This window comes from Ostreococcus tauri (genome assembly GCF_000214015.3).
Source record: "Ostreococcus tauri WGS project CAID00000000 data, contig chromosome 09, whole genome shotgun sequence".
NCBI lineage: Eukaryota > Viridiplantae > Chlorophyta > Mamiellophyceae > Mamiellales > Bathycoccaceae > Ostreococcus > Ostreococcus tauri.
This window is the reverse complement of record NC_014434.2, coordinates 376,131-401,932: the sequence shown is the minus strand read 5'-3', so window position 1 is coordinate 401,932 and position 25,802 is coordinate 376,131. Positions and strand designations below refer to the sequence as shown.

Here is a 25,802-nt window from a genome sequence, read left to right as displayed (position 1 = left end):
CGCGCCACCCGCGCGCGCGCACCGCATCGACCTCCACCGCGCGTGCGCCCGAGTCCGTCGTCGCGCGCGCGTCGCTCTGGTCGTCGCGCGCGCGGCGTCGGCGCGCGTCGGCGTCTCCGTCGGCGGGCGTCGACGGACCCACGAATCACGAGTCATGACTCGTGGACGATCGCCCCAACCACCGCCATCGCCATCGCCCGACGCCCGACACGTCCACGCGCGCGCGCATGGCGTCGTCCCCGTCCACGCCCGAGCGCGCGGGGGCGTCGCCCGACGCGCGATCGCCCGCCCGACGCTTCGCCGTCGATGACTTCCTGCGCGTCGAGGACGTGGCCAAAGGTGAGCGCGAGTGGACGCGCGTGACGCCGTGCGTGCGACGGGCGATCGAGGGCGTTTCGTACGTGCTGCGACGACACGAGCGCGAGAGCGATCGAACGCGCGCGGTGGGTGAGGCGTTGACGCGGCGGGTGAGCGCGTTGGAGGTCGAGCGGGGGTCGAGGGATGGGACGCCGACGACGATGGTGATGATTCCGGACGCGTCGAGGCGGGACGTGGAGGCGCTTCGAATGGAGTTAGCCGAGGCGAGGCACGAGGCGAGTGAAAAGCGGTGCGAGGCGCTGGAGGACGCGGTGAGGGAGTTGCGAGAGGAGCTCGCGAGCGCGCGGGCGGTGGCGAGCGCGATGGTGGATCGAGTGGGGGCGCTGGAGGCGTTGCACGCGACGACGGCGAGCAAGACGGCGATGGACTTGTTCGAGCTGGAGACGACGATCGAGACGCGGACGAGTGCGAGCGCGGAGGCGAGCGCGCGAGCGGTGGATTCGAGATTGGATATTTTGGCCGGTGAAATAGCTGACGTGCGGACGATGTCGCGCGAGATGGAGGTGGAGGTGCAGGAGACGCGCGCGAAGGCGAATCAGACGGCGCTCGCGCTCGCTTCTGCGGACATCCCGGCTCTGGCGAGCGAGCTGGAGATCGTCAAGGCTCGAGCGGTTCGTGCGTCGCAGGACGCAAACTTAGTGAATGATGCGTTGCTCGAAGTGCGCGAGAACTCGGAGTCGATCGAACGCCTCACGGAGGAGTGTCGCGAGGACGTCCGACGCGTGGGCGACACCGCGGAGCGCGTGCGCGAGACGTACGAGCAGTTTGAAAAACTCTTGGCTAAGACAGAGGATATGCAAACCATGGCGAACGAGTTCGTGGAGACCATTGATGCGAGAAAACACCAAGCGCTCGATCATATCGAAAAAGAGGCGCAGCGCATCGCGACGCTCGGTGAAGAGATTGCATCGACGTCAGAGCAGCACGCGCACTTGGTGCAGGAACAGGGCGAGGCTCTGTCATCGCAGCTCAAGGAATGGGGCGTCAAGGTGGTGCAAACGGTGAGTGAGAAGGCGGAATCGTCGGTGAACGAAGTCATGGAGTATCGCTTGCGAGAGATCGAGTCATCCGTAGATAGTGTAGCAGCGCGAAACGCTGAGAAAGCGGCGCAGGAGGCGCGAAAGGCCGTCACGCTCGCCGAAGAGGCGTTGCGAAAGACGAACGACGAGGACAACGCATTCAAGGATAGTGTGTTGTCCAGCGTGAACAAGATGAAGGCCGCCTCAGATCGTGCCGATGAACTGAAGCAGTGGATCAACAAACAGTTCACGACGTTCGCCGAGCTTCGAGAAGAGAGTATCGCCGCACTGAGAGGGAGCGAGAAGAGTTCAGCCGACATGCTGGCAAATATCGCTGAAGAGCACATTAGATCTATGAAACGGGTGCTTGGCGAAGCTGAGGCGACGAGAGGGATCGTAGAGGCTGGATTTAAGACTCGCATAGACCGCCTCGACGAGAGGTTCGAGCGTTTTGAAGCGAGAGTTGCCTCGAGCGAATTGCGCGTTGAGTCGTGCGAAGTGTCGATGAAACTTGAGAAGGCGGCAGCCGGTCCAAATGCGGAGGCGCAAGCGAAGTCGATCGCCGCGGTGGAGAAAACAATGAAGCAAAATATCGCGGCTGTGGAGAAGAATATGATGGAGAACGTGAGCGCGGTGGAGAAGGATCTGCGTCTAGAGCTGACGGAATTAACAGATCGAGCGGTGCACGGCATGAGAAGAGAACTGACGCCGATACAGGAAGCCCTGTTCGGCGGTGACATCGCTCGTTCACCGATCGGGTCACCATTCAGCAAGTCGTCGATGCACATAGACGTATACTCGGCGACCACCACGAGCTACGGCGACACGGGTCCGATTCAGGCTCGCCTGATGCATCTGGCAAGGAAACAGGATGAGCAAGACTTGATAATTCACAGCATGCACGAGAGCATGGAACGAACAATCAAAGATCGCCCGTCGACGACATCAGTTCGAGAACTCATCGATGGCGTCTCGAAACGCGTCGATGCGTTACAAGAGGTGGTCGAATGGGATAAACACGAGAAGCAGAAGACGAAGCGAATCCTCACGGAGCTCCGCGGTTACGTCGATTCGCGTTGCGCCAAATTGGAGACAACGGCGCTGCGCGACTGGAACAAGATCGGGGCGGAGAAAGCGGAGATGATCGTTTCTAAGGAATCATACGTCGATCATGGTCGCAAATTCGTCACCCATCCGGAGCTCCAAGCGGCAATTGCGATTGTGGAGGAGCACATCAAGCGCCTGTCTCGACGAATGGAGTCGAATTCTAGCGAGTCGAATCGAGCGGCACTCGCCGGAGTCGTGGACGCTGATTTGATTTCTTTCTAGCGATAAATCTAGTCCGTGACGCTATTTAACTACAACACATCGCGCGCTAACTACAGCAGGTCCTTAATCTCCTCCATCACTTTTACGAAGTACGTCAACCGAAACACGACGTCCTTCGCGCGTTCACCGTCGAAGACTTTCGCGTCCAATACTTCTCTCGTGTCCTGAATGCACTTCTCCACCGTCGCGCTGTGCTCGGATAGGAGCTCGCGTAACCTTTTGGCGTCACCCTTCGCCTCGAGGATGTCCTCTCGCGCCTCCATCACCTCCATGAGAAGCTCCGGATCCACTGGCGTCTCCCGCCCGTCCCGCTCGGTGACCCCCCAACCGCGCGTCTCCAAAATGTACTTCGCCCGCCGCAACGGATCCCGCAGCACCCCGTACGCCGCATTCACCGCCGACGCTTGATTCGCACTGTGCTCGCGCTCCGTCTCACTCGCCGAGCTGAACTTATCCGGATGCAAAACCTTTTGTCGTCGCCTCATCGCGTCCTCGAGTTCGCTCGCGTCCACCGCGAATCGTTCCTCCCTGCGTCGTATCACGGCGTCAGTCGATCGCACGCGCGGTCGAACCGTCACACGCACACCCCGAGGACTTTGAAGTGATTTCCATCGACGAGCGGGGGCTGAATCATCCCGCACGCGACGCAGAAGAAGTCCAAACTCGACGCGGCCGGGTTCGTTGGCGAGAGGTCTCCACAGTTCCAGCACGCGTCGACGGCGAGCGTGGAGGACGCGCGAGCGGTGAGGCGCGAAGCAAATGCAATGACGCTTGAGGTCGAGCGCGAAGCGGTGATCGCGGCGCGAACGGCGCGTACGGTCGACATGCGCGCGCGTCGCGGTGTGGCGCGCGTCGAGAAAAGCGCGGAGAGGTCGCTACATGATATTTGTGTACATTACATCGCGCGTCGAGCCTCGCACGGCGGTCATCGCGTGCGGTATTGGATCTCACTTCGCCAACCGCGGACGCTCTCGAAGCCGTTCTTGCCGCCCTGGAAGTCTGAGAAGGCTTTCATGATTTCTTCACGCGTGTTCATGACAAACGGCCCATGCTGCACTATGGGCTCGTTGCACGGCGTCCCGGCAATCATGACGAACTCCGCGTTCTCGGGACCGGCTCGAACGACGATGCCGTCCTCACCTTCGCCGTTGGAAAGCGCCACTGTGTGATGCGCCTCCACGAGCTCGCCTGAACCAAAGTTGGCGCTACCCTTGAGTGTGTAGCAAAATGCCGCCCATCCCGGCGGTATCGGTTGCCTCAGCTCGCTACTCGGCGACATCTTGAAGTGCACGTAGTGCACCGGGGTCTCTCTCGTTCGAATCTGAGACGAGACGCCGAACGCCTCGCCCGCTATGATGATCGCCTCGACGCCGTCCTTCGACGCGCGTTTCAGCTCCTCCGCCCGAAGCTCTTGATACTCGGGCTCGTCCATCTTATGTTTCGCGGGGAGGTTTACCCAAAGCTGCAATCCGTGACACACACGCTCGTTCTCCGGGACCTCGGCGTGTAATATTCCGCGCGCCGCCTTCATGAACTGCAAGTCGCCCGCCGCTAACAACCCGTGATTCCCCATCGAATCCTCGTGCTCCATCGCGCCGTCGGACTCTGGTAAGACGTACGTCACCGTGGACTGCCCGCGGTGCGGGTGATCGGGGAACCCCGCCGGGACGGCGACCTTGAACTCGTCCAACATTAAGAATGGGTCGAAATTTGGAAACGCCGCGTTTCCGATGCTTCGTCGGACTCGAGCGCCTCTGCCCTCGCCCTGCTCTCGAGAGAGCACCACTTTAACGGGCGCGCGCGGGCTCACGACCCCGCACGCGGACGAGAGCGGGATCGCGGACGACATCGGGACGACGACGAGTGGTGCCGAGACGAGCGGCGCGCGCGTAAAAAGGTGCGTTTGAGAGCATCATTGAGCGAATACATAGAATCTCCTTCGAGGTATCACAGTATGAACAGTTGTACGCCACGATGCGTGATAAATTTCCTGACGCTGAAATTCGGACAAACGGACACCCCGAGAAGAGCGCGCGCGCGCGTCGTCCGCGATCCGCCTCTGCACGACGCGCAGGTCGTCACCATGCCGTCCTCCACGTTCTACCGCAACTGTACGTTTATCGATCGATCTCGTCTCGCGCACGAAGTGGGCGCACGAGCGACGCGCGTGGGCCGTCGTGAACCGTCGTGAGCGATGGGCGATCGTGTTTTGGGGTTTTACGCCGACGACGACATCTCACCGTCGACGCCACGATTGTGGACGCTTATCGTCCACGGTCGACGGTGAACGGTGATTGATGATCGTTGTCGACGTTTGATCGCCTCTGCGCGTCGATATCGCGCGCGCGCGCGTCCAGAGGACGAACTGGACGCGTCGCTCGAGTGTTTTCTGGGGTTTTCCCGTGGAGGAACATTCGACGACGGACGGGGCGCGCGACGACGCGGCTACGTCGATGCGACGCTTGAAAAATGTATGACTGACTGTTTTATTCCGTGTTGCGAATTCGCAGATGGTAAGACGTTCAAGAAGCCGAGACGTCCGTTCGAGAAGGATCGCCTCGACGCCGAGTTGAAGATCGTCGGTGAGTTCGGCCTTCGCAACAAGCGAGAGTTGTGGCGCGTGCAGTTCGCCCTTAACAAGCTCCGCAACGCCGCTCGCGTGTTGCTTACGCTTGATGAGAAGGACCCGAAGCGCATCTTCGAGGGTGAGGCTATCATTCGCCGCATGCGCGCGTATGGTTTGTTGGACGAGACGCAAGACAAGCTCGACTATGTCTTGGCGCTCACGCCGGAAACCTTCTTGGAACGCCGCTTGCAGACGCTCGTCTTCAAGCTTGGCCTGGCCAAGTCCGTGCACCATGCGCGTGTCTTGATCCGCCAGCGCCATATTCGCGTCGGCAAGCAAATCGTGAACGTGCCGAGCTTCTTGGTGCGCACGGATAGCCAAAAGCACATTGACTTCGCGCTCAACTCGCCGCTGGGCGGCGGCCGACCGGGTCGCGTGAAGCGCAAGCGCGCGGCTGCCGCCGCGGGCGGTGACGACGAGGAAGAGGAAGAATAGGCGAGTTCTTCGGAACAAATTTGGGGGGTGCCGCTCGTAAACCTTTCTAGATTGTAATACGTGAGGGCACGGTTTGAAGAGTTTAACATGTTATTCGTCGCGCGTGAAATAGGGTGTATTCGCTGCTCGCTGCTTGCATCTTGTTAAAATATCCACTAGTGCCCCATCGGACATTTCCCACTCGCGGCCGGTGCGGGTTGGTTCCAGGGAGCGTACCATTCATCGCCTCCAAGTTCCTTCGCCGGCATCAAGTTGGCCCAGTCCACACGCTCTGCCTCGGGCACCTCGCGCACCTCACGCTTCTTCACAGTGGCAAGCAACCCGCTCTTTGTGTGAATGGTCGCCCCAGAAGTCATGATTACGTCGTGTCCAGCCTTCAATTCTAAGTCTAATCGCCTGAGCATCGTGGCCCAGATGACGATGCCCTCGTACACGGCGAACTTGTCGCCCGGGCATCGCCGGGGTCCGGCACTGAAGGGCACGTACCGGTAATCTGTGTTCAACTCATTCGGTTGTCCGTTCGCGAGTGGGCCGAAGCGCATCGGCTCGAACTGCTGCGAGGTCGGGCCCCAGTTCGCGGGCGAGCGATGGAGGTTGTAGATGGAAACCAGTAAGTCTTGGTTCTTCGGTACCGTCATGCCGTTAGGCAGGACGTCCTCAACCACGGCTCGTCGCGTGTACACGGGAGGCTGCGGGTACAAGCGCATCGACTCGTGGAAGCAGCGCTCGAGGTATGGCATCTTCGCCAGATCCGCGAACGTCGGATACGGGCGCGTACCGAGCACCTCATCAAGCTCGGCGCGAAGTAGACGAAGCTGCTCCGCATTCTCGGGCTTAAGAAGCTCGTACGTCCCCCAGGTAAGCACGGAGGCAGTGGTCTCGTGACCAGCGACAAGAAGCGAGAGCAAGTCGTCTCTGAGCTGCGTGGAAGACACTTCCTCGCGAGCGGCGATGAGATATCTCAGCACCGATGGATTGGATTCGTTCAAGTAATCCCGCGCCCACTCCTCGGCGCCTCCAACCTTCTCCTCCTCTTCGACCATGCGTTTGCAGTCGTCCACCAGTCTCTGAGTGACGTCGCGAATAACGGTGACGGCGTCTTGGGCGTTGCGCTGTCGAGGACTGACGATGCGAAGAAATTGCTCGGGCAAACGCCACGTAGGAAGGAGATCCATCGATCTTGTCTCGACCTCCTTGAGCGCGGTGTAAGTGGCCTGGATCACTGGAGCCGCCGTCGTGAGCGCCTTGAAGTCGTAGTTGAAGACTGAGATGCCGATGATGTCAAGAGCCGTCTTACTAAATCTGCTCTCCAAGTTGACGCTACCCACCGCACCGTTCGCCGCTTCCTCCTCTAAAATGGTCGTCATGCGATCTGCGCAAAGCGCGAAACACCGATCGACCATCGCCTCGACATACTTGCGATGTAAAGACGGTGCCACCGCCTTGCGCCGTACCTTCCACGGCTCCAACTCCTGCAGGGCGACACCCAATCCGAATAAGAATTCCCCAGCCTCCGCGATCGTACCCTTGATGTACTTACTCCCGTAGTTGAATAGCACCTGTTTAATGCACGCCGCGTCACTCACGACGACGTAAGACGTCACTGGACCCGTAGGAAGTAGGTACACTGGACCCGCCTCTAGCATCCACTTGAAGAGAGGCTGAAACAACCCACCGCCCAGGAGCCCAGTGATATCCTCCAGCTTCGCGTCCGCGACCGGGATCTCCGACGCCCCGCCCCACAAGCGATTCAATTGCGTCATCCAATCCGGCGCCGCCATCGTCTCCCCCGCGCCCGACTTGTTCGATATCGCCGCCTCCTCGCTCAGGTCGGCGAAGACGATGTTATCCAAATCATCATCCGTGAACGTCTCCGGTTCCTCGAGCGCTCGAACGACGGTCGCGACGCGCGCGCGGTTACACATCGTCGTCGATGTCCCGTTCGTTCGCGCCCGCGCCCGCGCGGACGCATCGAGCGCTCGCGCGCCGCGAACATCGATCGACGCCTGCGTTCGAGCGCTCACCCATCGCGCGCGCGCGCACGCTCTTCGCGTCGCTCGAGACGCGCTCGCTCGAGACGACGTCGTCGACGAAGCGTTCGCGCGAGCTCGAAGCATGATTTCGCGCGCGCGCGCGTGCGGTCGACGCGCGTGCGCCCCTGTGGGGTCTCTTCGCGACGTATAGGGACTCATTGCCGAGTCGCGACTCATGGAAAACCTCAGGGGTTCGACGTTTGAAGAATTCCTTCGGCCGCGCGCCCGCCTCTCCGCGACGCCTCGCGCGGTTCGAAGGATCGAGACGCGTCCATGAGCGCCTCCGGTGCGCTGCTGCCCGCGATCGCGTTCGCCGCGTACGCGTACGCGACGTACGCCTACGCCTTTGAGTGGTCGCACGCGAATGGCATCGACAACGTCGACGCGCGCGAGTGGATCGGTGCGCTGTCGTTGAGGCTCCCGGCGATCGCGACGACGATGTACCTGTTGTTCTGCCTGGTCGGACCGAGGTTGATGGCGAAGCGCGAGGCGTTCGACCCGAAGGGGTTCATGCTGGCGTACAATGCGTATCAGACGGCGTTCAACGTCGTCGTGCTCGGGATGTTCGCGCGAGAGATCTCGGGGCTGGGGCAGCCCGTGTGGGGGTCAACCATGCCGTGGAGCGATAGAAAATCGTTTAAGATCCTCCTCGGGGTGTGGTTGCACTACAACAACAAATATTTGGAGCTATTGGACACTGTGTTCATGGTTGCGCGCAAGAAGACGAAGCAGTTGAGCTTCTTGCACGTTTATCATCACGCCCTGTTGATCTGGGCGTGGTGGTTGGTGTGTCACTTGATGGCCACGAACGATTGTATCGATGCCTACTTCGGCGCGGCGTGCAACTCGTTCATTCACATCGTGATGTACTCGTATTATCTCATGTCGGCGCTCGGCATTCGATGCCCGTGGAAGCGATACATCACCCAGGCTCAAATGCTCCAATTCGTCATTGTCTTCGCGCACGCCGTGTTCGTGCTGCGTCAGAAGCACTGCCCGGTCACCCTTCCTTGGGCGCAAATGTTCGTCATGACGAACATGCTCGTGCTCTTCGGGAACTTCTACCTCAAGGCGTACTCGAACAAGTCGCGCGGCGACGGCGCGAGTTCCGTGAAACCAGCCGAGACCACGCGCGCGCCCAGCGTGCGACGCACGCGATCTCGAAAAATTGACTAATACCCAATAACCGTTGATTTCAATACCCACACGTCGTCTTCATCGCACTAAAATGCCCGTTAAGATCCCCAAAGCTGCTCGTCGCGTCGTCCGCCCGTCTCGGTGCCCACGCCTCTGGATCAGCACCCATTTTCACTTTGCGCCTCGCGCCTCGAGCGCTCGCGATCCAGCGAGCCGCGTACGAGCTGCGAACGCTTTACACGCTTACGACAAAGACGTCCGCGAGCCGAGAAGCGAGCATGCGCGTCGCCAAAACAACTTCGTCCGCGCGACGAACCCTAGGACGGACCCAACAGTCCATCGCTCGCGACGACGCCGCGCGATCCGCTCGACCCGCGACGCGCGTGATGAAGTTCGGCCACGAGGACTTCTTTGACGTCGTCGGTACAGAGCGCGACGCGATCGAAGACGTGTACCCGGCGGCGCGCGGAAGCGGACGGGGGTTGACGCGAAGCCAAATCGAGGCGCTCGGACTCTCGGGCCAGGAGGCGAACGAGCGGTTCAGCGTCAAGGCACTCGATCTCGGCGCGCGTGCGGCGTATGCGAGAGAGATGCCGAGCGATGGGAACGAACCGGTGAGGTACAGAACGGTGATGAGCGGGGCGACGATGACGCACGGGGGGATGGCGCCAGCGGGCGCGGTGGCGCCACCGGATCTTCCGTCTTTGTTGTTGAACGCGCGCATCTGCTACATCGGTATGTCCCTCGTGCCGGCGGTGACAGAGCTCGTCGTCGCTGAACTCTTGTATCTGGGCTACGAGCAGGCGGAGAAACCGTGCTACGTGTACATCAACTCTGGGGGGTCCATCAACGAGAAGGGCGAGGTGGTCGGCATGGATAACGAGGCGTACGCTATTTTGGATACCATGCGGTACATTCGATCGCCGATCCACACCGTGGCCGTCGGTAAGTGTCACGGTAACGCATCATTGATCTTGGCGGGAGGCGACAAGGGCCGCAGACACGCCCTGCCGCACGTCCAAATCTCTACCGGCCCGCCAAAATTGAACCGCACCTTTGACTCCACGCAAAACGTGCAGATTCGCGCCAACGAATGCGCCATGTATGAGGATACGTACATGGACCTGATGGCTGAATACACGGGCAAGGACGGTGAGACGGTGCGCAAGGACCTCGACCGGACGCGTTACTTTACCCCGAACCAGGCGATTGAGTATGGCATCATCGACAAGGTCATCACCAAGGGGTTGAACGTCATGGAGGTGCGAGACTATGAGCGCCTCCTCGCGCAACAGCAAGCGCAATATGAGGCCGCGGGCGTCCCGATGCCGGGTCAAGGCGGACAACAAGAGGAGCGCCGCTCGCACGCGGACAAGGGTACAGTTGGGAGGTGAAAATCGCCGTCGTATGAACGTTTAGAAGTTTAGAAGAACTGCAAAAATAATTTTCCTTTTACGAGGTAATGCGCACTATCGTTCTTGAGCTTTTTGTCCCAGCGATAAGGCCGTGTGGTGAACGTTTGGGAACTCAGAAAAATTGCAAAAGATGTACAAGGCAATATAGTCTATTTTCCGTGAAACTTATCACCGTCTGAGAGCCTCTTCACAGCCTCTTGCTGCATCTTCCCTCGCTGGTAGATGAAGAACCCAAACAACGACATGGCGTACCCGATGAGCTGGACGGTTGTCACGGGATTACCGAAGAGCATCACCGCGAGGAGGATCACCGCTGCGTTCTTTGCCTGACCCATAACTTTGAATGTCAGCCCGCTCGTCGCCTTGATCACCCCAAGCGTGAGAATATTCACCCCAAAACCCATGAATGCCGCGGCTAAGAAATAGTGCGGCGCCGCGGCGATGATCTCCCATCCCCTCTCTTGCACGAACTGATTCAACTCGAGCGCTACGATGCCCAAACCGAGAAACGCCAGCGAAGCCGGCGCCATCACGTAGAGCCCCTCTATCAAATCAAACTTCAAATTTCCTAATACGTACTGATAAAACGCCATTCTAATCGCCTCTGCAAACTCGCTCGTCATCATCATCATCATCCCGATCGCGCTGAACTTGACCTCTCCGTACGCCGCTATGAACGTCCCAATCGTCACCACCGCCACGCCTGTGAGCGTCGTCCCGTGCAGTCGTTCCAATCCCGCCGTGTACATCACCGCCATCGTCACCGCCGGCACCGCGCTTTTCAACATCTGAATGAAGCTTACGCTTAGGTACAGGTACACATAGTTTCCGAATCCTAGCGACGCCGCGCCGAGGCAACCGATCGGAAGAATGTGTCTCGCGTACCACCTGCGCGTAATCAACCCAGCGTGTTTCCGCTTCACCCGTCCAGTGGTGATGCACACGAATGAGATCAACCAAGAGGATGTCATACCCATGGAGCACAGCATCATCGGATACGAGAAGCCGTGCTCGCGAAGGAGGTGGTTGTTGAGAAAGATCAGCGCGGAGCTGGTGCACGCCCAGGCGATGGATAGGATGACCGCTCGCGCGATATTCACGCTCTGAGACGCTCGCACGCGAGCCATGACGTCGAGAACGGTGTCGGCGTCGATTGTGACTCCGGAATCACCGTTCTCGGTTTCGGGCATGTGCTCGAGAGTGAGGCGGGCAACGCGACGAGGGTTCGGGGCGTTCGCAGCGCGCGCGCAACGAATGAGACGCTGCGATTAGCGCTTGCGACGCAGCGACGCGATCAAGGAACGCGCTTTACAGGAGATGTGATGAGCGTGGGTGCCTGCGTTCGTTTCCTTGGGCAATTCGTTTGATTATACTTCCGCCGTGTCGACGGTTTGCGCTCGCGCGCTACTAGTCCGCCATCTGTGCATCGCGGTGACTCCTAGGCATGATGATCGCCCGCTTATTCCCAGCGACCATTCTCAAGAGTTCGATCGGATCTTCGTCCGAATCATACCATCCCTCGTCGTCAACGCGATACGGACTAAACGCCGCCTGGGCCTTCAGCTCCTCCGCCTTCTCGCGAGCCTTCTCCAACTCAATTTGTGCTAAAATTTCACGACGCTTCTCCTCCGTGAGCTTGTGACGTTCTTCCTGTACCCCATCGGCCTCGTTTCCATCCAAGGACATCCCCCCCATTTCGCCGGTCAAGTCATCTCCGTCCTCCGGGTCTGTCACCTTGCGATCCACTTCCGACCGAACGCCCATCAAAATCTCCAACTCTCGCTTCGCCGCCTCTTCCGCCTCCTTCTGTTTCTTCCTCTCCCGCGCGCGAGCCTCCGCGCGCGCGCGCTCGGCCTCCTTCGTCGGCGCGTCTCGTCTCAACTCCTCCACTCTCGCCTGAACCTTGGCGGAAACATTTTTATTTTTCAAACCAAACGTCCGGTCTGCCGCGAGCTGCGCCTTGCGCTCCTTCCTCTCCTTCTCCTTCTCCTTCTTCTCCTTCTCTTCCTTGCGCTTCTTTTCCTCAGCCGTGAGGCGCTTTTCGCCGAGAACCTTCTTCGGAGGCATCGCTAGAGGAGTGCTTCGTCGATCAGAAATTCAACCTCAAGCCTCCCTCGCTCGCTTCGTGTTCGACCGCGCTCCAGTTCTGCACGACTTCGCTCGTCCGCGCGTACGTCTTCAAGCGCCGCGGATCCGCGCGGCGAGCGCGTCTCGCGTCGACCTCTGACACTTGGAGCGTTCGAACTTTGAAGCCGGTCACGGAGAGAAGCCCGCCGTCTTCACGTCCACCGACTCATTCGCCGCGAGCAGTCTCAATGGCAGGAACACCGACTCGGGATCGTTTTTAATCATCTCTCGAACGTCATTCATCGTGATAAAGAACCACCCCTCGCATTTATGCGGTTCGGCGTTTCTCGGCGCTTCGTCGCCCGGCACATCTGCGAGCGCGAATACCGTCAACCAGTGGTTCTTCTCGTCGATCACCGCCTCCGAGATCGCTAGAGGGATCACCCAATCGCTCTCGGCGATCACTACGTCGCACTCCTCAAGCGTTTCGCGCGATGCGCACGTCGACAGGCTCTCTCGCCACTCCAGAGCACCGCCGGGTAAAGCCAGCTGTCCCGAACCGTGCGAACTCTTTCGACGACCGACGACGAAGGCGCCGTCGGGGCGCCTGAGGACGACGCCGACGCCAATGCGTGGGTGTCTCGGAGCGGAATCCGTCATCGGAGACTGAATTTGCTCGAGTCGCGGAGTGCGGCGAGAGTTGACGACACAGTTGCCAAGACGGTTGTTATATTTGAAAGTGCTTTGAGACGAGCGAGTTGGAAGCGGTGTCTATTATTGGCGCATGACGGCCAATGAGCGCGATGAACGCGAGAGGAGAGAGCAAAGGACGAGCGAACGGAGGAGGCGTGCGCTTGCGGCGGCTGTGTCCGCGACGACGATTTGGATAGCGTCCGCGCCGGCGGTGCGCGCTGCGACGGAGCGAGCCAAAGACGGTCAAGCAGCTACTTTAGATGACGTTCGGGAGGCATGGCGCGATGCCGCGCGGGAGATTTTGCGCCAGAAGGCATGGCACGACGCGTGCTCTCGTCGCGCGCGCTCGGGATGCGCTCGACGAACGCATGAGATGGCTCAAAAAGAGAACGCCAGAGCTGAGCGCATCGATGCCGCAAACGACTCAGCACTTCGCGCCCTGAGGAGGCGAGAGCGACGTTGCACGCGGGCGCTGGACGCCCTCGCGTCGCAACTGCGGGTAGTTCGAGCTGATTCGGATGTTTCGACGTTCTGGACGGCGACTTGTATGCGATCGAGCGCAATGCTCGATCCCAAACGCTCAGTCTTGTTCGTGTTGAATGAGACGGTGGACGTAGACGAAAGAGAACGTCTACGGTCATCGCATGCCGTTTACACACGAGAAATCGAGACAACAATCAGATCTGTGATGCAAAACCTGGATGCTCGCTCGAAGTACGACGTTGAATATATGGCCAACAAAACGGAGAGCTTGCAGACCATCTCCAGAGAGATTACGGCCTTCACAGCAGAGCGCTATGAGGAGATGCACGCCTCGTCTATGGCGGTTATTCGTGGAATCAATGCAAGTGCACACGATATGTTTGATGACGCGTCTCGAGCCGCGAGATTGGCCGCCCAAACAATGCACAGCACGATCGTAAACACGTCAATTGAACAGGCATTGGCAGATTTTCGAGTAAACGTCAACGAACTTGGAGCATACGCGTCCAGCATCAATTTAACTTTCCAGACCGCACAGAGCTGGTTTCACAACTTCGACACAGTCGTTAGACCGACGGTCGAATCTTTACAGGACTCGATTGGTGGCATAGACCTCCCGGTCACGCCTACCATGGACATACCGATGCCACCAAGTCTTTCAGCGCCAGACTTTTCAATCCCATCACCAGACTTGCCGATGGACGCTTTCACCGAAACGATGAGCGAAAGTATTGAATATTTTTCATCGATAGTCTCGTCGGCGTCTGAAAATGCGTACGGTGCCCTTGTAGAAGCCACGTCGATAGACATGGCAACGAATGTGAGCATTCCATCACTGTTGACTGATTACGATCCACCGTCACTTCGAGCTCACCGTGAAAACACCACGACGACAGACGCAGATTCGTTCACAGAAATCATCATGAAAGAGATTCGTGAAAAGTCGAACGCGTTCGGCGAAGCGCTCCAAGAGTCGTCGAGTACCGCTTCCGACGCAGTAGGTTTCGGAGTGAATCGAACGGTTGCGTCGATGAATTTCATAACCACAAACTCCACGTCGACAAATTTCGAACCAAATGTGGACGATTTTGACTTCTTGGACCTCGATTTAGACGCACCACAAATGCCAAACATACTTTCGATTGCCGACGTAGCCTTCGCTGGACTCGTGAACGTCGACGTAACGTACCGTGTCATTCGATGCGTCTCCGCGGTTTCAAAGCATTTCGCCTACGGCGCGCTGGACTTGGAACCGCTGAATTTAATCGATCGCGATCGAGAGCTTGACGTGAAGAAAGTCACGATATACGAACGCATTGCCCGCTTTTTCGCTGATCCAGTCATGGTAGCCATCGTGCGCCTGGTCATCTTTATAGGCGTTGCCGCGGCGGTGCTGTATGTGTACGGCTTCACGCGTAGAGCGTACGTCGCAGGTTGCATCGATAGCCGAAACGGTACGTTTGCGAGTGCTTATGCACACAGCTTGGCGAGCTCTTATGTAGATATCTCTCCGCGAACAAGATCGGTTGCCTCTGATTTGCAGTTATCGTACAGCATCGCCCAGGAGTGCGATAGTCGTCGGGCGCGCGCAACAGAGCTATTCAACGTTGCAGAACTCGAGCGACATCGTGTGGAGACAGAGATCAAGAGTGCACGAGAACGGTTTCTCGCCATCAATACGTGCGTGGCGGTGCTGAATGAAGACGGCCGTCTCACTCACGCAAAATCGCGCGCTGTGAAATCATGCGTCGAGGAATCGTTCAAGCTTGATGACTCCGCTTCAACAACGTTGGAATGCGCATCGACGACGTGCTCTGCGGCGCACGCTTGCGTTGGACCGATAGATGGCGTTATCAGAGCGCACGCGGTTGAAACTACTTGCTCTGTGGAGAGCTACGTGCACGACTGGTTACGGCGCACGATGCTCTTTGTCCTCGCGTACGTGTCCATGAACGTAGCGCGCGAGCCTTTCGCTGATGCCTTTGGGCGAGTGCTAGCACTGACGCAGAGCGTCGACCACGTGCCCGTCATCACGCGATACGACAGAGTATTTGATGATGTGGTTATTGATAGAGACTCGCGCGAGCGAGTTCGTCGCGCGTTGCGATATGAACGCGTGCGGTCGTGTGCGGTTGTCGTCGCTTGCGTGGCGTGTCAAATTCCTTGGATTGTGCTGTCTCGTAAGAGTCGATCAACATCGTAACCATGACTCGTATCTTACATTTCATTCGTTCCTATCTCTACTCTTCGTCTTCCCCATCCGCATCGTCGTCAATGTCCTCGACCGGATTCACGATGAACGTCACCGGCACCATGCTCTCATTTATCCCACCGGAGGTAAACGACATCCGGTTTCGACTCAGATGCAACAGGTGCACCACCTTCAAGAACCCAACGCTGGACACCGAGACGCGCGTCATCGTCACTGTGTCATCGCCTCCGCCTGCGACCCCACTTCCTAGGAAATTCGCCCCAACCGACGTAGCACTCTTGAGGAATCGATACTTGTACCGCGACACGCTCGGCTCGCGACACGTAAACTCCGTCAATCTACCCTCGCTCACGTCAACGTCCACGGTGAGATCACCGATTTCCGCCCCGTGCGCACTAAATTTGAGCGAATTCTCGTCGATCTCGATGTCCACATCCCCTGACGGCCACTCTAAATCGTCCACTATCTCCTTGAGCGTACCGGTCGGCATCATGAACGCGTTCGCCTCGTCTCGAAAGCTCATCTCCGTCTCCGCGCTCCCTTCCGCGCTTACTTCGGGCATGATCTCCGCGCACACCCCTTGTCGCAACTCTCGCTCTCCCGTTCCCCTCGCACACTCTAACTCGATCGTGAGCGCCCCGCTTCTGCTCGGCCACCGTACGCGCGCCTCGGCGTCGCCATCCTTCCCTTGAAACGCCCCCAAAACATCGATCAGCGCAGCGAGATCGATCTCAAAAGACGCCCCTCGTCCCCGCGCCCCACCTCCGCTCGCCATTCGCGCCGCCGTTTCGTCCAAGGCGTACGAACGGAACGTTTCGCTTCGAAAGTTTGCGCTCGCGTGACACGTCTTCGAATCATCGCTCGTCGCGATCGCTAACCCGCTCGCGTCCGCGCGAACCTTCGCTCGTTGCCTTCGCGCCAGCCGCAGTGAGCTCAACGCGCTCGTGAACGCGCGGACGTGCGCGATGGAGACATCCAGGGCGTACGTCCACGAATCGTCCGACGCCATGGTGTGGGGCGGGGATTGAAAATTCAAAAAAGTCGGTTGACGGTTCGTCTTCAGACGGCGTCGTCGGCACGTGGACGCGCGGGCACTCGTCCGATGACTCGCGCGCTCGACGGATACGTCGCGACCGCGGTAATCGTTGCGGTGTACGTGCTCACGCTCTACGGCGGGCGCGCGTCGACGCTCAAGAGCGATAGGGACTCGACGGAGGTGATCGCTCGGCGTTTTCTGACAACGACGACGAGTTCGATCGTCTCGGTCGCTCTCGCGATCTGGGCGATCGCGAGAGGCGAGGGTGGGGTTGATGTGGCGTTCATCGACGCGTTCGACCGCGAGCGGTGGGGGTCGATGCGGCGGGCGTTGGGATTGAGTCCGAGGATGGGCGCGTGGCGCGCGTGCGCGTACGGTTTAGTCGTGGCGTTGACGCTCTTGGCGGGGGAGTGGACGAGCTCCACGGCGAGATGTGGGCGATATCGCGAGCTCACGTCGAGTGGACGAACGATGTGGATGAATGTGCGGGATTTCGCGCACGCGCCGTTGATGGAAGAGTTGGTTTTTCGCGCGTGCGCTACGGCGACGATGCGCGCGTCCGGAGCATCCGCGCTCGCGGCGTCCGCGTGGTCCACCGCGCTCTTCGCCCTCGCACACGCCCACCACTTCTTCGCCATGCGCGCCAGAGGGGCATCATTCGCGCTCGCTCTTCGCTCCACGCGCAACCAGCTCGCGTACACCTCGGCGTTCGGCGCCCTAGCGAGTCGCGTCTTCGTCCGCACGGAATCGCTCGTCGCGGCGACGACGTGTCACGCCGCGTGCAACCTCATCGGCCCACCCACGATTCCACCCCTCGGCGAGCGAAGACGACGGACGATCATCACCGCTCTCGGCGTCATCGGTGCGCTCTGCGTGCTCGTTCGGTTCTGATTCCTTCGTCACCGCCTGCCGCCCGCCGCCCGGCGCGTCGCGCCCCGCGGCGCCCTCTGCTTGGAGTCTCAATAGCGTTGAGTCCTGAGTCGTCAAACCCAAACTTCACGATGATTCCACATCTCCCGCGTCTGCACTCGCGCGCGCGCGCGCCCGCGTGCGCCATGTCCACCGCGCGCGACGGCTCGAACGTGTCCACGAGTGCGCCCGAAGACGGGTCCTCCACCTCCGACCGCGCCTCCGCGTCGTCGTCCGAGGACGAGGGCGCGGATGGATACAAGCGAGGCGGCTACCACCCCGTGCAACTGGGCGAACGCTACGGCGACGATCGCTACGTCGTTCGGCGTAAGCTCGGGTGGGGACACTTCTCCACGTGTTGGCTCGTCGAAGACGTCGGGTCGGGACGTGAGATGAACGGAAAGGTGACGTACAGGGCGCTGAAGATTCAGAAGTCGAGCGGGAGTTACACCGAGGCGGCGAAGGATGAGATCGAAATCTTGACCCAGTGTAAAGATCAAGCGGCGAGCGCCGAGGAAAGAGAGCTGGGGAGTGATAACGTAGTGAGATTACACGATCACTTCACCCATCAAGGGCCGAATGGGACGCACGTGTGCATGGTGTTCGACGTGTTGGGGGATAACTTGTTGACGCTGATCAAGCGATACGAGTACTTAGGGGTGCCTCTGTTAGGGGTGAAGGCGCTGACGCGGGCGATGCTTCGCGGATTAAGGTACTTGCACGATGTGAAGAACATAATTCACACCGATCTGAAGCCGGAGAACGTGTTGTTGACCCTGGCGCTCCCGGAGAAGAAGCGAGGACGAAAGTCCAAGAATAAAGTTGTCGACCCGCGGAAGGACGTCAAGGCGGGGACGCCGACGTTGGTGGATCAAATCGAACGCCTAGACGTGGCGTCATCGAAGCGCGAGTCCGGGCAGGTTGAGAACGACACGTCAAAGGAGACAAACTCAGAGGACGACATTGATTGCGTCGATTTGCTGCCATACAGCTTGCTCAAGCGTCTGGACGCGAAAATTTGCGACTTAGGAAACGCGTGTTGGGTTGACCGTCAGTTCACGCAGGACATTCAGACGAGGCAGTATCGAGCTCCGGAAGTTATTCTCGGCGCGAAGTACGACACGAGTGCCGACATTTGGAGTCTCGCGTGCATCGTGTTCGAGCTCGCCACGGGGGACGTGTTGTTCGATCCACGAAGTGGAAAAGATTACGATCGCGACGAGGATCATTTGGCACTCATGATGGAGCTCGTCGGTCGCATGCCTAAGCACCTCGCGTTGTCCGGCAAGTACAGTAAAGAGTTCTTCAACCGAAGCGGCGAGCTTCGACACATTCGTTCACTCAAGTTTTGGCCGTGCGAGCGCGTGCTTATAGAAAAGTACAATATGCCCGAGAAGGATGCTAAGGATTTGAGCGATTTTTTGGTGCCGATGCTAGACTTCAACCCATCGAAACGTGCGACTGCCGAAAAAATGTTAGAGCACCGATGGCTGCAATTTTAATTCTCATTAATGATGAATATCCACGTAGCTCGTCGTGAACTCATGGAAATCGATGCGAATTAGAAAGGGAATCGATTCTGTTTTTTCGCTTGACATCTTTTGTGAATTACATTAAACGCTACCGTACTTCTGCTCACGCAGCCTTCGTGGGAGAAGGCAAGTTGACAGTTCTCAGAAGCCACAAACTCGCAGCGAGCCCGAACCAGTGGCCGAGCATCGCGTTCGACGCCGCCTGAACCAAGAAGATGTCCAATGCCGCGCCGGTGCCAACGACTGGGGCGCCATACATGGGCATTTGTGCCGCCGCTGTGAGCGTCTTGGCGAATAACATCCCCGTCGTTGCTTGCAAACCGATGATCGTCGCCCCAAGCCCGATGACGTTCACCGTGAGCCCGGTGGAGAGGGTGCGAATGACATCCGTCCTCGGTGGTACCTGATCGAGATCCTTCGCCCCCTTGCGGAGCTTATCGCCCAGGCGCACGATGCCCAGCGACCAAAACGTCGTGAAGTACCCGGCGATTAATCCAAACAGGATGAAGTACAACCCCGCGTCCGTGCTCTTCGTCAACCCCTTATACAGGAACGAAAATACCACGATCACCGCCGCGATCGTGGTCAACACGAGCTGCGACCAGAACGCCCATCGTCCGAGAGTCTTGCACGCGCGCGCCGTGCGCGCCACTTTCCGCGAGATGTTTGCCACCGCCTCGTCGTCGCCCTTGGCGATCGCGTCGTCGTCCGTAGCGCGCACGACGACCGAGGATAATCGTGTTCTTCCGAAGAACCCGTCCACGACGCCTTCACGGCGAACGAGACGCACGTTCGAGCGAGATTCGAGTGCGGTCGGTCGATGACTGACGACGCATCCCTTGGTGGATTGCGCTCGCACGCGCACGGCGCGGGGAGGCACAGCGGTCCGGGGCGACGCGATCGCGGCGATCATGAGATCGGGCGTTTATTCGCGAGCGAGCGAGACGCAAGTTCGGGGCGCACGGAGGCGTGTGTGGAGTTTCTTGACGCGGTGACGTCAATTCAGTTACAAATAGGAAGATTGATGATGGGTCGGGTTGCACGCGCGTGGCACTTAGAATGGAAGCATAGGGCACGTCGGTTCGAGAATCATGGATCCTTAAAGCTCGGGACGAGAAAGCGATCGATGACGAGCGCGGTGTCGAACCACTCGACGAAAGCGCGGGCGTTTTCTTCGGTGAGATCGTCGGCGACGGCGAGCGCCCGACTGGCGATGGCGTCGAAGACTTTCTGTCGCTCGTCCTGATCTTCGTCACCCCAGGGGTCGATCGGTTCGACCTTCTCGCCGCGTCGCGCGCGATCTTCGCGGTCGATGAGATATTGAAAACGTTTTATGAATTCTCGACCTTCAGGGTCCTTTTCCATGCCAATGAGCTTGAACGTCTCAATGGCGTATGAGGAATCGGCAACACCCGGTTCGAGGATGAAAGTCAAGGCGACAGATTCATCTTCGTCGTCGGCGGCGGCTTCGGACACATTGACTATGGCACGCATGCGCATGTGCGTGATGAATCGAGGAATCGGTCCCACTATCGCCGGGTCACAAATTTCCCTGAAGTGCGTGGTGAAGAGACATTTCGGTGGCGCTTCCGTCTCCGCGAAATACTCGGCAATGGCCGCCAAGAGAGCTGCACCGGTATCACTCCTAGTCTGTGTCCCAAACTCGTCGATGAGACATAGAGACCGATCGGTGGCGTTGTTTATCATTCGAGACACACGATTGAGCGCGTAAGTAAATGATGATTCGCTCACTTTGGTTTTTGTTGCGGCGTCATCTTTGAAGTTGACCATTCCTGTGAAAATCCGATCCGTTAGACCAACGGTCGCTCTGTTTGCGGGAACAAACGACCCGATGTGTGCTAAGTACGTGATCAAGCCGATAGTTTGCAGAGCCACCGTCTTCCCGCTGCCATTTGGTCCAGTTATGATGACAACTCGATCGCGATCGGAAGGCAGCTCGATATCGTTAGGCACAAACTGATGGTCGATAAACGATTCGTATAGGATGTGCCGACCGCCCTCAATCTTCAGCGTTTCATCGTCGACGAGTATCGGGCGCACCATGTTATAGTTTATCGCTACGTCGGCGAAACTTAGCAGGACGTCCAGTTCACTGATGCACCTTGACAAATCGCGAAACAAAGTGGCGTGCTTTAAGATTTCTATTCTGAGTTCATTCAAGAGCCGCCCTTGTAGATCGCAGATGGAGAACAGAATGTCTCCGATCTCACTTGCCAGCCGTAAGCCTGCGTCGAACTCGTAGAACGACTCTTCGCCTTCATCGAACACGTGCTTCCATCCCATTTCTTCGAGAACGGAGACGGGAATTATCCCTACACTTCTCAAAAGATACCCAACCTGAGGCAAATACTCCACTGAGAGCTTCGCGAGCCACTCGTCTCTACGCAGAAAAGATGGAACCCGCTCTAACTCGATCTTTAAAACGTGTTCAAGAAGAGCTGGTAGACCGTGATGCACGGAGCGTAGTTCATCGAGCTCTCGACACACGCCCGAACGAACGTACGACGTCAGCGTGGGCGAATCGTGCTCTGTCAAAAGGTAAATCTCGTCGACATCGATGCAGCGCTCGACGAGCGACTTCAACTTCGGTAACCTATACTTGGCGCAGTCGATGAAGTCTTGAATGGCTGCTGGAGTCACTGTCGTCGATATGACGTTGGTGGTTTCGTCCAGGTACATCTCACACAGAACATCATAAAACGACGAGGCGGCTTTAAAGAAGTTGGCCAATCTCGTCCAATCCGTCTTGGACTGTCGTGCCTCTGTCGTGAACTTCATAAGAATGGTGTCTGCGTCTAATGACGCTGTCATTCCTTTTCTCAAAACGTCGACGCAACCAGATTTTACGAGATGTTCGACGCAGTCACGACGCTCCTGCAAGGCAGGCATATTCAGAAGTGGCCTCTTCATCCACGTCTCGAGGAGTCTTTTACCACCTCTTGTGGATACAGAATCTAGGAAGATTTGGTTCACGTCTTTCTTGAATCGCTCGCACTTCGCGGATACCTCACGAAATTCATCGGGTACAAAGATCCCGATGGCGCAAAGCGACTCTGGATCGATCTTCATGTAACTCGATATGGACAACTCCTGTACTGTCGCTGGAATCGTCGAGAGCGCGAGTGCGAGCCCCTCGTTCTTTTTCATCGCGGATATCAGCGCACCAGCGGCTGTTATTGCGGCATCGGAGTCGTGTAACTCGACGCACGACGCCAGTTCTCCTCGACTTGCAAACCCGCCGACGTTGCAGAGCATGTTCATCGACTCGACTGGCTTCGGAAACATACGACGTGTCACGCCGACGACGAATGGCACGCGGTCTCCTTCTCTGGCAAATATCTCTTCCAACTTGCTTTTGAGCTCATCCGAGCAGTACACGACGTCGGCTTGAACGGTTCGCGCGATGTACGTTCGTAAACTTTCTTCTTCATCGCCATCCTCTGCGATGTCTACGCCCTGAGTCAGTGCAAGCATGTTTGCGTCCCTATCGTACACGCTGAAGCCGATCGTGCCACCTCGCGCGGCGTACACGGCTAGGAACACGTTTGCGGTGTCTTCGATGTGCGGGACATCGTCGGACATTGGAGAGCGCCTCAGAGTGAAGTATGTTACAAACGCGCGCGTTGTCACGATGCCGACGCGAGGGATCGTGCTTGGTTTTGATGCCAGCTAGTGTCGCGCAACCATTCCGGGCTAACGTACTCGTTGTCTGGAACAGGCGGCACGAGTTGTTTCAGACGAGCCGCTTCCTCGTCTAACAGTACGCGCGTGGTTTCTTGCGCTGCAAAGAGCGATGACTGTAGACGCGAGACTTCCTCCGTCAAATCCAGTACCGATGCCATGATCTTCGCGTGCTCCATGCGAGCGACGTCCGCCGCTTCATACGCGACCTCGCGATCCATTTCTATGGACTTATTCTTCGCTTCGAGGTCTGCGACGGTGAGTTTCAGACGGTGCACTTCGTCATCGATCTCGCGTCGTTTCTGGATCATTTCCTCTGAGCCGTCCTCTAGTTCTTCCAACTTCTCCTTGACGTTATTAAGAGCGATACAGGTCTCTTCGAGCTCTCGCTTCGCGTGCTTGATCTCAACGATCAAATCAGAGTTTCGCAGCTTTAGCGCCTCAATTTCCTTCGCGTTCTTTTGCTGCACCTCCTTCGCGTCACTCAAAGCCGATTGCGCTACCTCCGCGTTTAATGAACTTGCTCGAGCATTCGCTCTTGCTTCGACAATTTCCTCCTCCTTCTGGTGTACCTTGTGAAGTGCGTCGTCTCTCTGACGACGCATATCGTTGAGCTCGTCTTCGCGCTCGACTGTCGCTTGCCGCGCAGCCCTCATGCTCTTTTCGTGCGATTGCTCTGATTCGGCGATTCGGTTGCGCAACTCTCCCTCGACTTCGTAACGCTGACGAAGGTCATTCCGAACACGTTCGGTCTCTTCGCGCTCCGCCTTACGAGCGCGCTCGCTCGTTTCTAATTCGCGTCGAACGGACTCAATTTCCTCCTGAAGAGTACGCTGCGTGCCGATCACTCCCTCGAGTGTGCCTTGAATGCTCACGCGTTTCTCCAACTCCTGCTCGTACTTCTCTATCGCTTCCTTCGCCGCGCGTTCAGCCTCGTCCCTCACACGCTCCATCTCAGGTACGGAATTTCTAACAAGCTGTGCTTCGAGTTCCTTCACGCGTTTCTCCAACGCGTCTGCGCGCGCGATGGCCACGCGTTCGGCCTCCATCGCCGCCTGTTTGATGCGCGCCGGAACACCAGCCTTTTCCTCCTCCAAGCTCTCGCACCACCGCGAAGTCACCGCAAGGTCGGAGGTAATCTGTTCAGCGTACTCGACTGCCTCGTCCTCGCGCAGCTGTGCCGCCGCGAGCTGTTCCTCGAGCGTTCCAAAGTCCTCAAGTATAGTTTCGTACGACTGGGACATCTGCGTCCACTCCGTCATCAACCTTCGCATTGTTCCCTCCATGCGTCTTCCACTCAACCCGCTCGCATGCGTTCGAATAAATCGCGCTATTGCATCCACTTGTTCGAGCGTGATCTTTTCACCCTGCGAAGATTCCGGCATGCCATCCGCCGGCGCAGGTGTCACCGAACGGCGCGCTTCGCCGGTAGGTGCGCGCCTCCACGTCACGGTGTCCGCGCGCGTTAATCTCGTCCTGCGATCCGCGACCGATGACGTCGGCTCTCTCGACTTCACGGATGTATGCACTCTCGGTGGTGTCGGCACCGGCGGATTCCGCGTCCGCGGTGTCGGTTCGCTGTCTTCCACAGTTTCCTTCAGTTGCAGAGCAAATTTCAGTACACCCTCCACCGCGGGTGGCAAAACGAGAGGCGAAGTCTCGTCGTCTTCCACCGCGTGACACAGGACGTTCTCACAAACCGCGTATAACGTCGCACAATGAAGGTTGAGCATCCCGCACGTCCACATCAAACGCGTCAGAGGAGACTCACGCCACGCTTTGATTTGTCGCGACGCGCTGTCCGACGTGTGCGAATCAAGCGATCGTAGCACCGCCATGAGCGCCGCCAACGATCGTGTACAGTCGATTCGCGCGGCGCGATCGACCTTTCCAGCTCCTCCAATGATCCCGGCGGATGGAACGTACGGCGCCACAAAGACGAAATGCACGCGTGTGACGACAGGCTCATCCTCTGACTCTGTCTCCGTCGCTGTCTCTGCGTCACTCCAGAGCTTCAAACGAAGAGTAAATACGACGTGCCGATCGACCTCGACCCCGCCCTCTACGAAAACACTCTGCGCCCGATGCATCGCGTCCTCGTACGCCGCGACCGCATCGCTCACACTCTCTAATCTCACGACCGTCGTCCCGCTCGTCCCGCTCGCGTCGTCTCCGCCATCCTCCAGCAAATCCCGCGGTTTCGACCGATCTCTCGTCCCGCTCGCCATGCACGTCGCCGAAACCTCGTACTCGCGCTGTCTCAATCCAACACACGATTCAAACATCGCCCCGCACGCCCGCTCGACGCACGTCCCCTCCTCCGCGCGCCGTCGCGCGCTTCGTCCGCTCGTCGACAGCCAAAAAGTCCCGTAATCCTCCCCCCGCTCGATCGCCGCCGTCACCTCCCGCCCGATCGCCGCACCCGTGGACGACGCCTCCACATCATCCTCCACGACGTCGAACCACCGCGCGCGCGCCCTCGATCGTCGCAACGCGTCGAGCGCGTCGTTGAAATCATCCCGCGACGCGGATTTCAAACCGTCTCGCATTCTTTCCACAGCCGTCGACGCGCTCTCGACCACCTTCAGCGCCGCGCGCGCCCGACGCTTCGGCGCGTCGTCGTCGTCGTCGACGGGAGACATCGCGACGGGCGGTCTCGACGTCGCGCGTCGCCGCGTCGCGCGTCGCGCCGTGCGCCGAACGCCGCGCCGACGACGCGTGTCGTATACGACGAGACACACGCCCATGTATACACAGACGCACGTATCGGCTTAAAATTCTTTGAATACGCATCGG

The 25,802-nt window shown here is 58.4% G+C and overlaps 17 protein-coding genes across 17 annotated transcripts; 7 read left to right on the top strand and 10 right to left on the bottom strand.

Moving 5' to 3' along the window:
- Positions 1-227: 227 nt before the first annotated feature.
- OT_ostta09g02580 (unnamed product) lies at positions 228-2,726 on the top strand (the record flags this gene model as incomplete). The annotated part of the gene is made up of 1 exon (XM_003081202.1): positions 228-2,726. The coding sequence occupies one exon, from the start codon at positions 228-230 to the stop codon at positions 2,724-2,726; it is 2,499 nt and encodes an 832-aa protein (XP_003081250.1).
- Positions 2,727-2,776: 50 nt separating this feature from the next.
- OT_ostta09g02570 (Co-chaperone Hsc20) lies at positions 2,777-3,552 on the bottom strand (the record flags this gene model as incomplete). Its single annotated transcript, XM_022983365.1, has 2 exons — positions 2,777-3,254; positions 3,311-3,552. 2 exons carry the CDS (start codon positions 3,550-3,552, stop codon positions 2,777-2,779), a joined length of 720 nt encoding a protein of 239 aa, XP_022839639.1.
- Positions 3,553-3,651: 99 nt separating this feature from the next.
- OT_ostta09g02560 (RmlC-like jelly roll fold) lies at positions 3,652-4,575 on the bottom strand (the record flags this gene model as incomplete). Its single annotated transcript, XM_003081200.2, has 1 exon — positions 3,652-4,575. One exon carries the CDS (start codon positions 4,573-4,575, stop codon positions 3,652-3,654), a length of 924 nt encoding a protein of 307 aa, XP_003081248.1.
- A 234-nt stretch (positions 4,576-4,809) lies between these two features.
- Positions 4,810-5,787, top strand: OT_ostta09g02550 (Ribosomal protein S4/S9, eukaryotic/archaeal; the record flags this gene model as incomplete). Its single annotated transcript, XM_022983364.1, has 2 exons — positions 4,810-4,837; positions 5,237-5,787. 2 exons carry the CDS (start codon positions 4,810-4,812, stop codon positions 5,785-5,787), a joined length of 579 nt encoding a protein of 192 aa, XP_022839638.1.
- Positions 5,788-5,942: 155 nt separating this feature from the next.
- On the bottom strand, positions 5,943-7,712 carry OT_ostta09g02540 (Cytochrome P450, conserved site; the record flags this gene model as incomplete). The annotated part of the gene is made up of 1 exon (XM_022983362.1): positions 5,943-7,712. One exon carries the CDS (start codon positions 7,710-7,712, stop codon positions 5,943-5,945), a length of 1,770 nt encoding a protein of 589 aa, XP_022839637.1.
- A 381-nt stretch (positions 7,713-8,093) lies between these two features.
- OT_ostta09g02530 (GNS1/SUR4 membrane protein) lies at positions 8,094-8,996 on the top strand (the record flags this gene model as incomplete). The annotated part of the gene is made up of 1 exon (XM_003081197.2): positions 8,094-8,996. One exon carries the CDS (start codon positions 8,094-8,096, stop codon positions 8,994-8,996), a length of 903 nt encoding a protein of 300 aa, XP_003081245.2.
- A 347-nt stretch (positions 8,997-9,343) lies between these two features.
- OT_ostta09g02520 (Clp protease proteolytic subunit /Translocation-enhancing protein TepA) lies at positions 9,344-10,351 on the top strand (the record flags this gene model as incomplete). Its single annotated transcript, XM_003081196.1, has 1 exon — positions 9,344-10,351. One exon carries the CDS (start codon positions 9,344-9,346, stop codon positions 10,349-10,351), a length of 1,008 nt encoding a protein of 335 aa, XP_003081244.1.
- A 170-nt stretch (positions 10,352-10,521) lies between these two features.
- On the bottom strand, positions 10,522-11,499 carry OT_ostta09g02510 (Triose-phosphate transporter domain; the record flags this gene model as incomplete). The annotated part of the gene is made up of 1 exon (XM_022983361.1): positions 10,522-11,499. The coding sequence occupies one exon, from the start codon at positions 11,497-11,499 to the stop codon at positions 10,522-10,524; it is 978 nt and encodes a 325-aa protein (XP_022839636.1).
- A 280-nt stretch (positions 11,500-11,779) lies between these two features.
- OT_ostta09g02500 (unnamed product) lies at positions 11,780-12,439 on the bottom strand (the record flags this gene model as incomplete). Its single annotated transcript, XM_022983360.1, has 1 exon — positions 11,780-12,439. One exon carries the CDS (start codon positions 12,437-12,439, stop codon positions 11,780-11,782), a length of 660 nt encoding a protein of 219 aa, XP_022839635.1.
- A 189-nt stretch (positions 12,440-12,628) lies between these two features.
- OT_ostta09g02490 (NUDIX hydrolase, conserved site) lies at positions 12,629-13,099 on the bottom strand (the record flags this gene model as incomplete). The annotated part of the gene is made up of 1 exon (XM_022983359.1): positions 12,629-13,099. The coding sequence occupies one exon, from the start codon at positions 13,097-13,099 to the stop codon at positions 12,629-12,631; it is 471 nt and encodes a 156-aa protein (XP_022839634.1).
- Positions 13,100-13,505: 406 nt separating this feature from the next.
- On the top strand, positions 13,506-15,818 carry OT_ostta09g02480 (unnamed product; the record flags this gene model as incomplete). Its single annotated transcript, XM_022983358.1, has 1 exon — positions 13,506-15,818. One exon carries the CDS (start codon positions 13,506-13,508, stop codon positions 15,816-15,818), a length of 2,313 nt encoding a protein of 770 aa, XP_022839633.1.
- A 37-nt stretch (positions 15,819-15,855) lies between these two features.
- OT_ostta09g02470 (Rad1/Rec1/Rad17) lies at positions 15,856-16,836 on the bottom strand (the record flags this gene model as incomplete). The annotated part of the gene is made up of 1 exon (XM_003081192.1): positions 15,856-16,836. The coding sequence occupies one exon, from the start codon at positions 16,834-16,836 to the stop codon at positions 15,856-15,858; it is 981 nt and encodes a 326-aa protein (XP_003081240.1).
- A 93-nt stretch (positions 16,837-16,929) lies between these two features.
- OT_ostta09g02460 (CAAX amino terminal protease) lies at positions 16,930-17,754 on the top strand (the record flags this gene model as incomplete). The annotated part of the gene is made up of 1 exon (XM_003081191.2): positions 16,930-17,754. The coding sequence occupies one exon, from the start codon at positions 16,930-16,932 to the stop codon at positions 17,752-17,754; it is 825 nt and encodes a 274-aa protein (XP_003081239.2).
- Positions 17,755-17,918: 164 nt separating this feature from the next.
- Positions 17,919-19,274, top strand: OT_ostta09g02450 (Serine/threonine-protein kinase, active site; the record flags this gene model as incomplete). Its single annotated transcript, XM_003081190.2, has 1 exon — positions 17,919-19,274. One exon carries the CDS (start codon positions 17,919-17,921, stop codon positions 19,272-19,274), a length of 1,356 nt encoding a protein of 451 aa, XP_003081238.2.
- A 133-nt stretch (positions 19,275-19,407) lies between these two features.
- On the bottom strand, positions 19,408-20,217 carry OT_ostta09g02440 (Protein of unknown function DUF3611; the record flags this gene model as incomplete). Its single annotated transcript, XM_003081189.1, has 1 exon — positions 19,408-20,217. The coding sequence occupies one exon, from the start codon at positions 20,215-20,217 to the stop codon at positions 19,408-19,410; it is 810 nt and encodes a 269-aa protein (XP_003081237.1).
- A 176-nt stretch (positions 20,218-20,393) lies between these two features.
- Positions 20,394-22,907, bottom strand: OT_ostta09g02430 (P-loop containing nucleoside triphosphate hydrolase; the record flags this gene model as incomplete). Its single annotated transcript, XM_022983357.1, has 1 exon — positions 20,394-22,907. The coding sequence occupies one exon, from the start codon at positions 22,905-22,907 to the stop codon at positions 20,394-20,396; it is 2,514 nt and encodes an 837-aa protein (XP_022839632.1).
- A 44-nt stretch (positions 22,908-22,951) lies between these two features.
- On the bottom strand, positions 22,952-25,648 carry OT_ostta09g02420 (unnamed product; the record flags this gene model as incomplete). The annotated part of the gene is made up of 1 exon (XM_022983356.1): positions 22,952-25,648. One exon carries the CDS (start codon positions 25,646-25,648, stop codon positions 22,952-22,954), a length of 2,697 nt encoding a protein of 898 aa, XP_022839631.1.
- Positions 25,649-25,802: the final 154 nt, after the last annotated feature.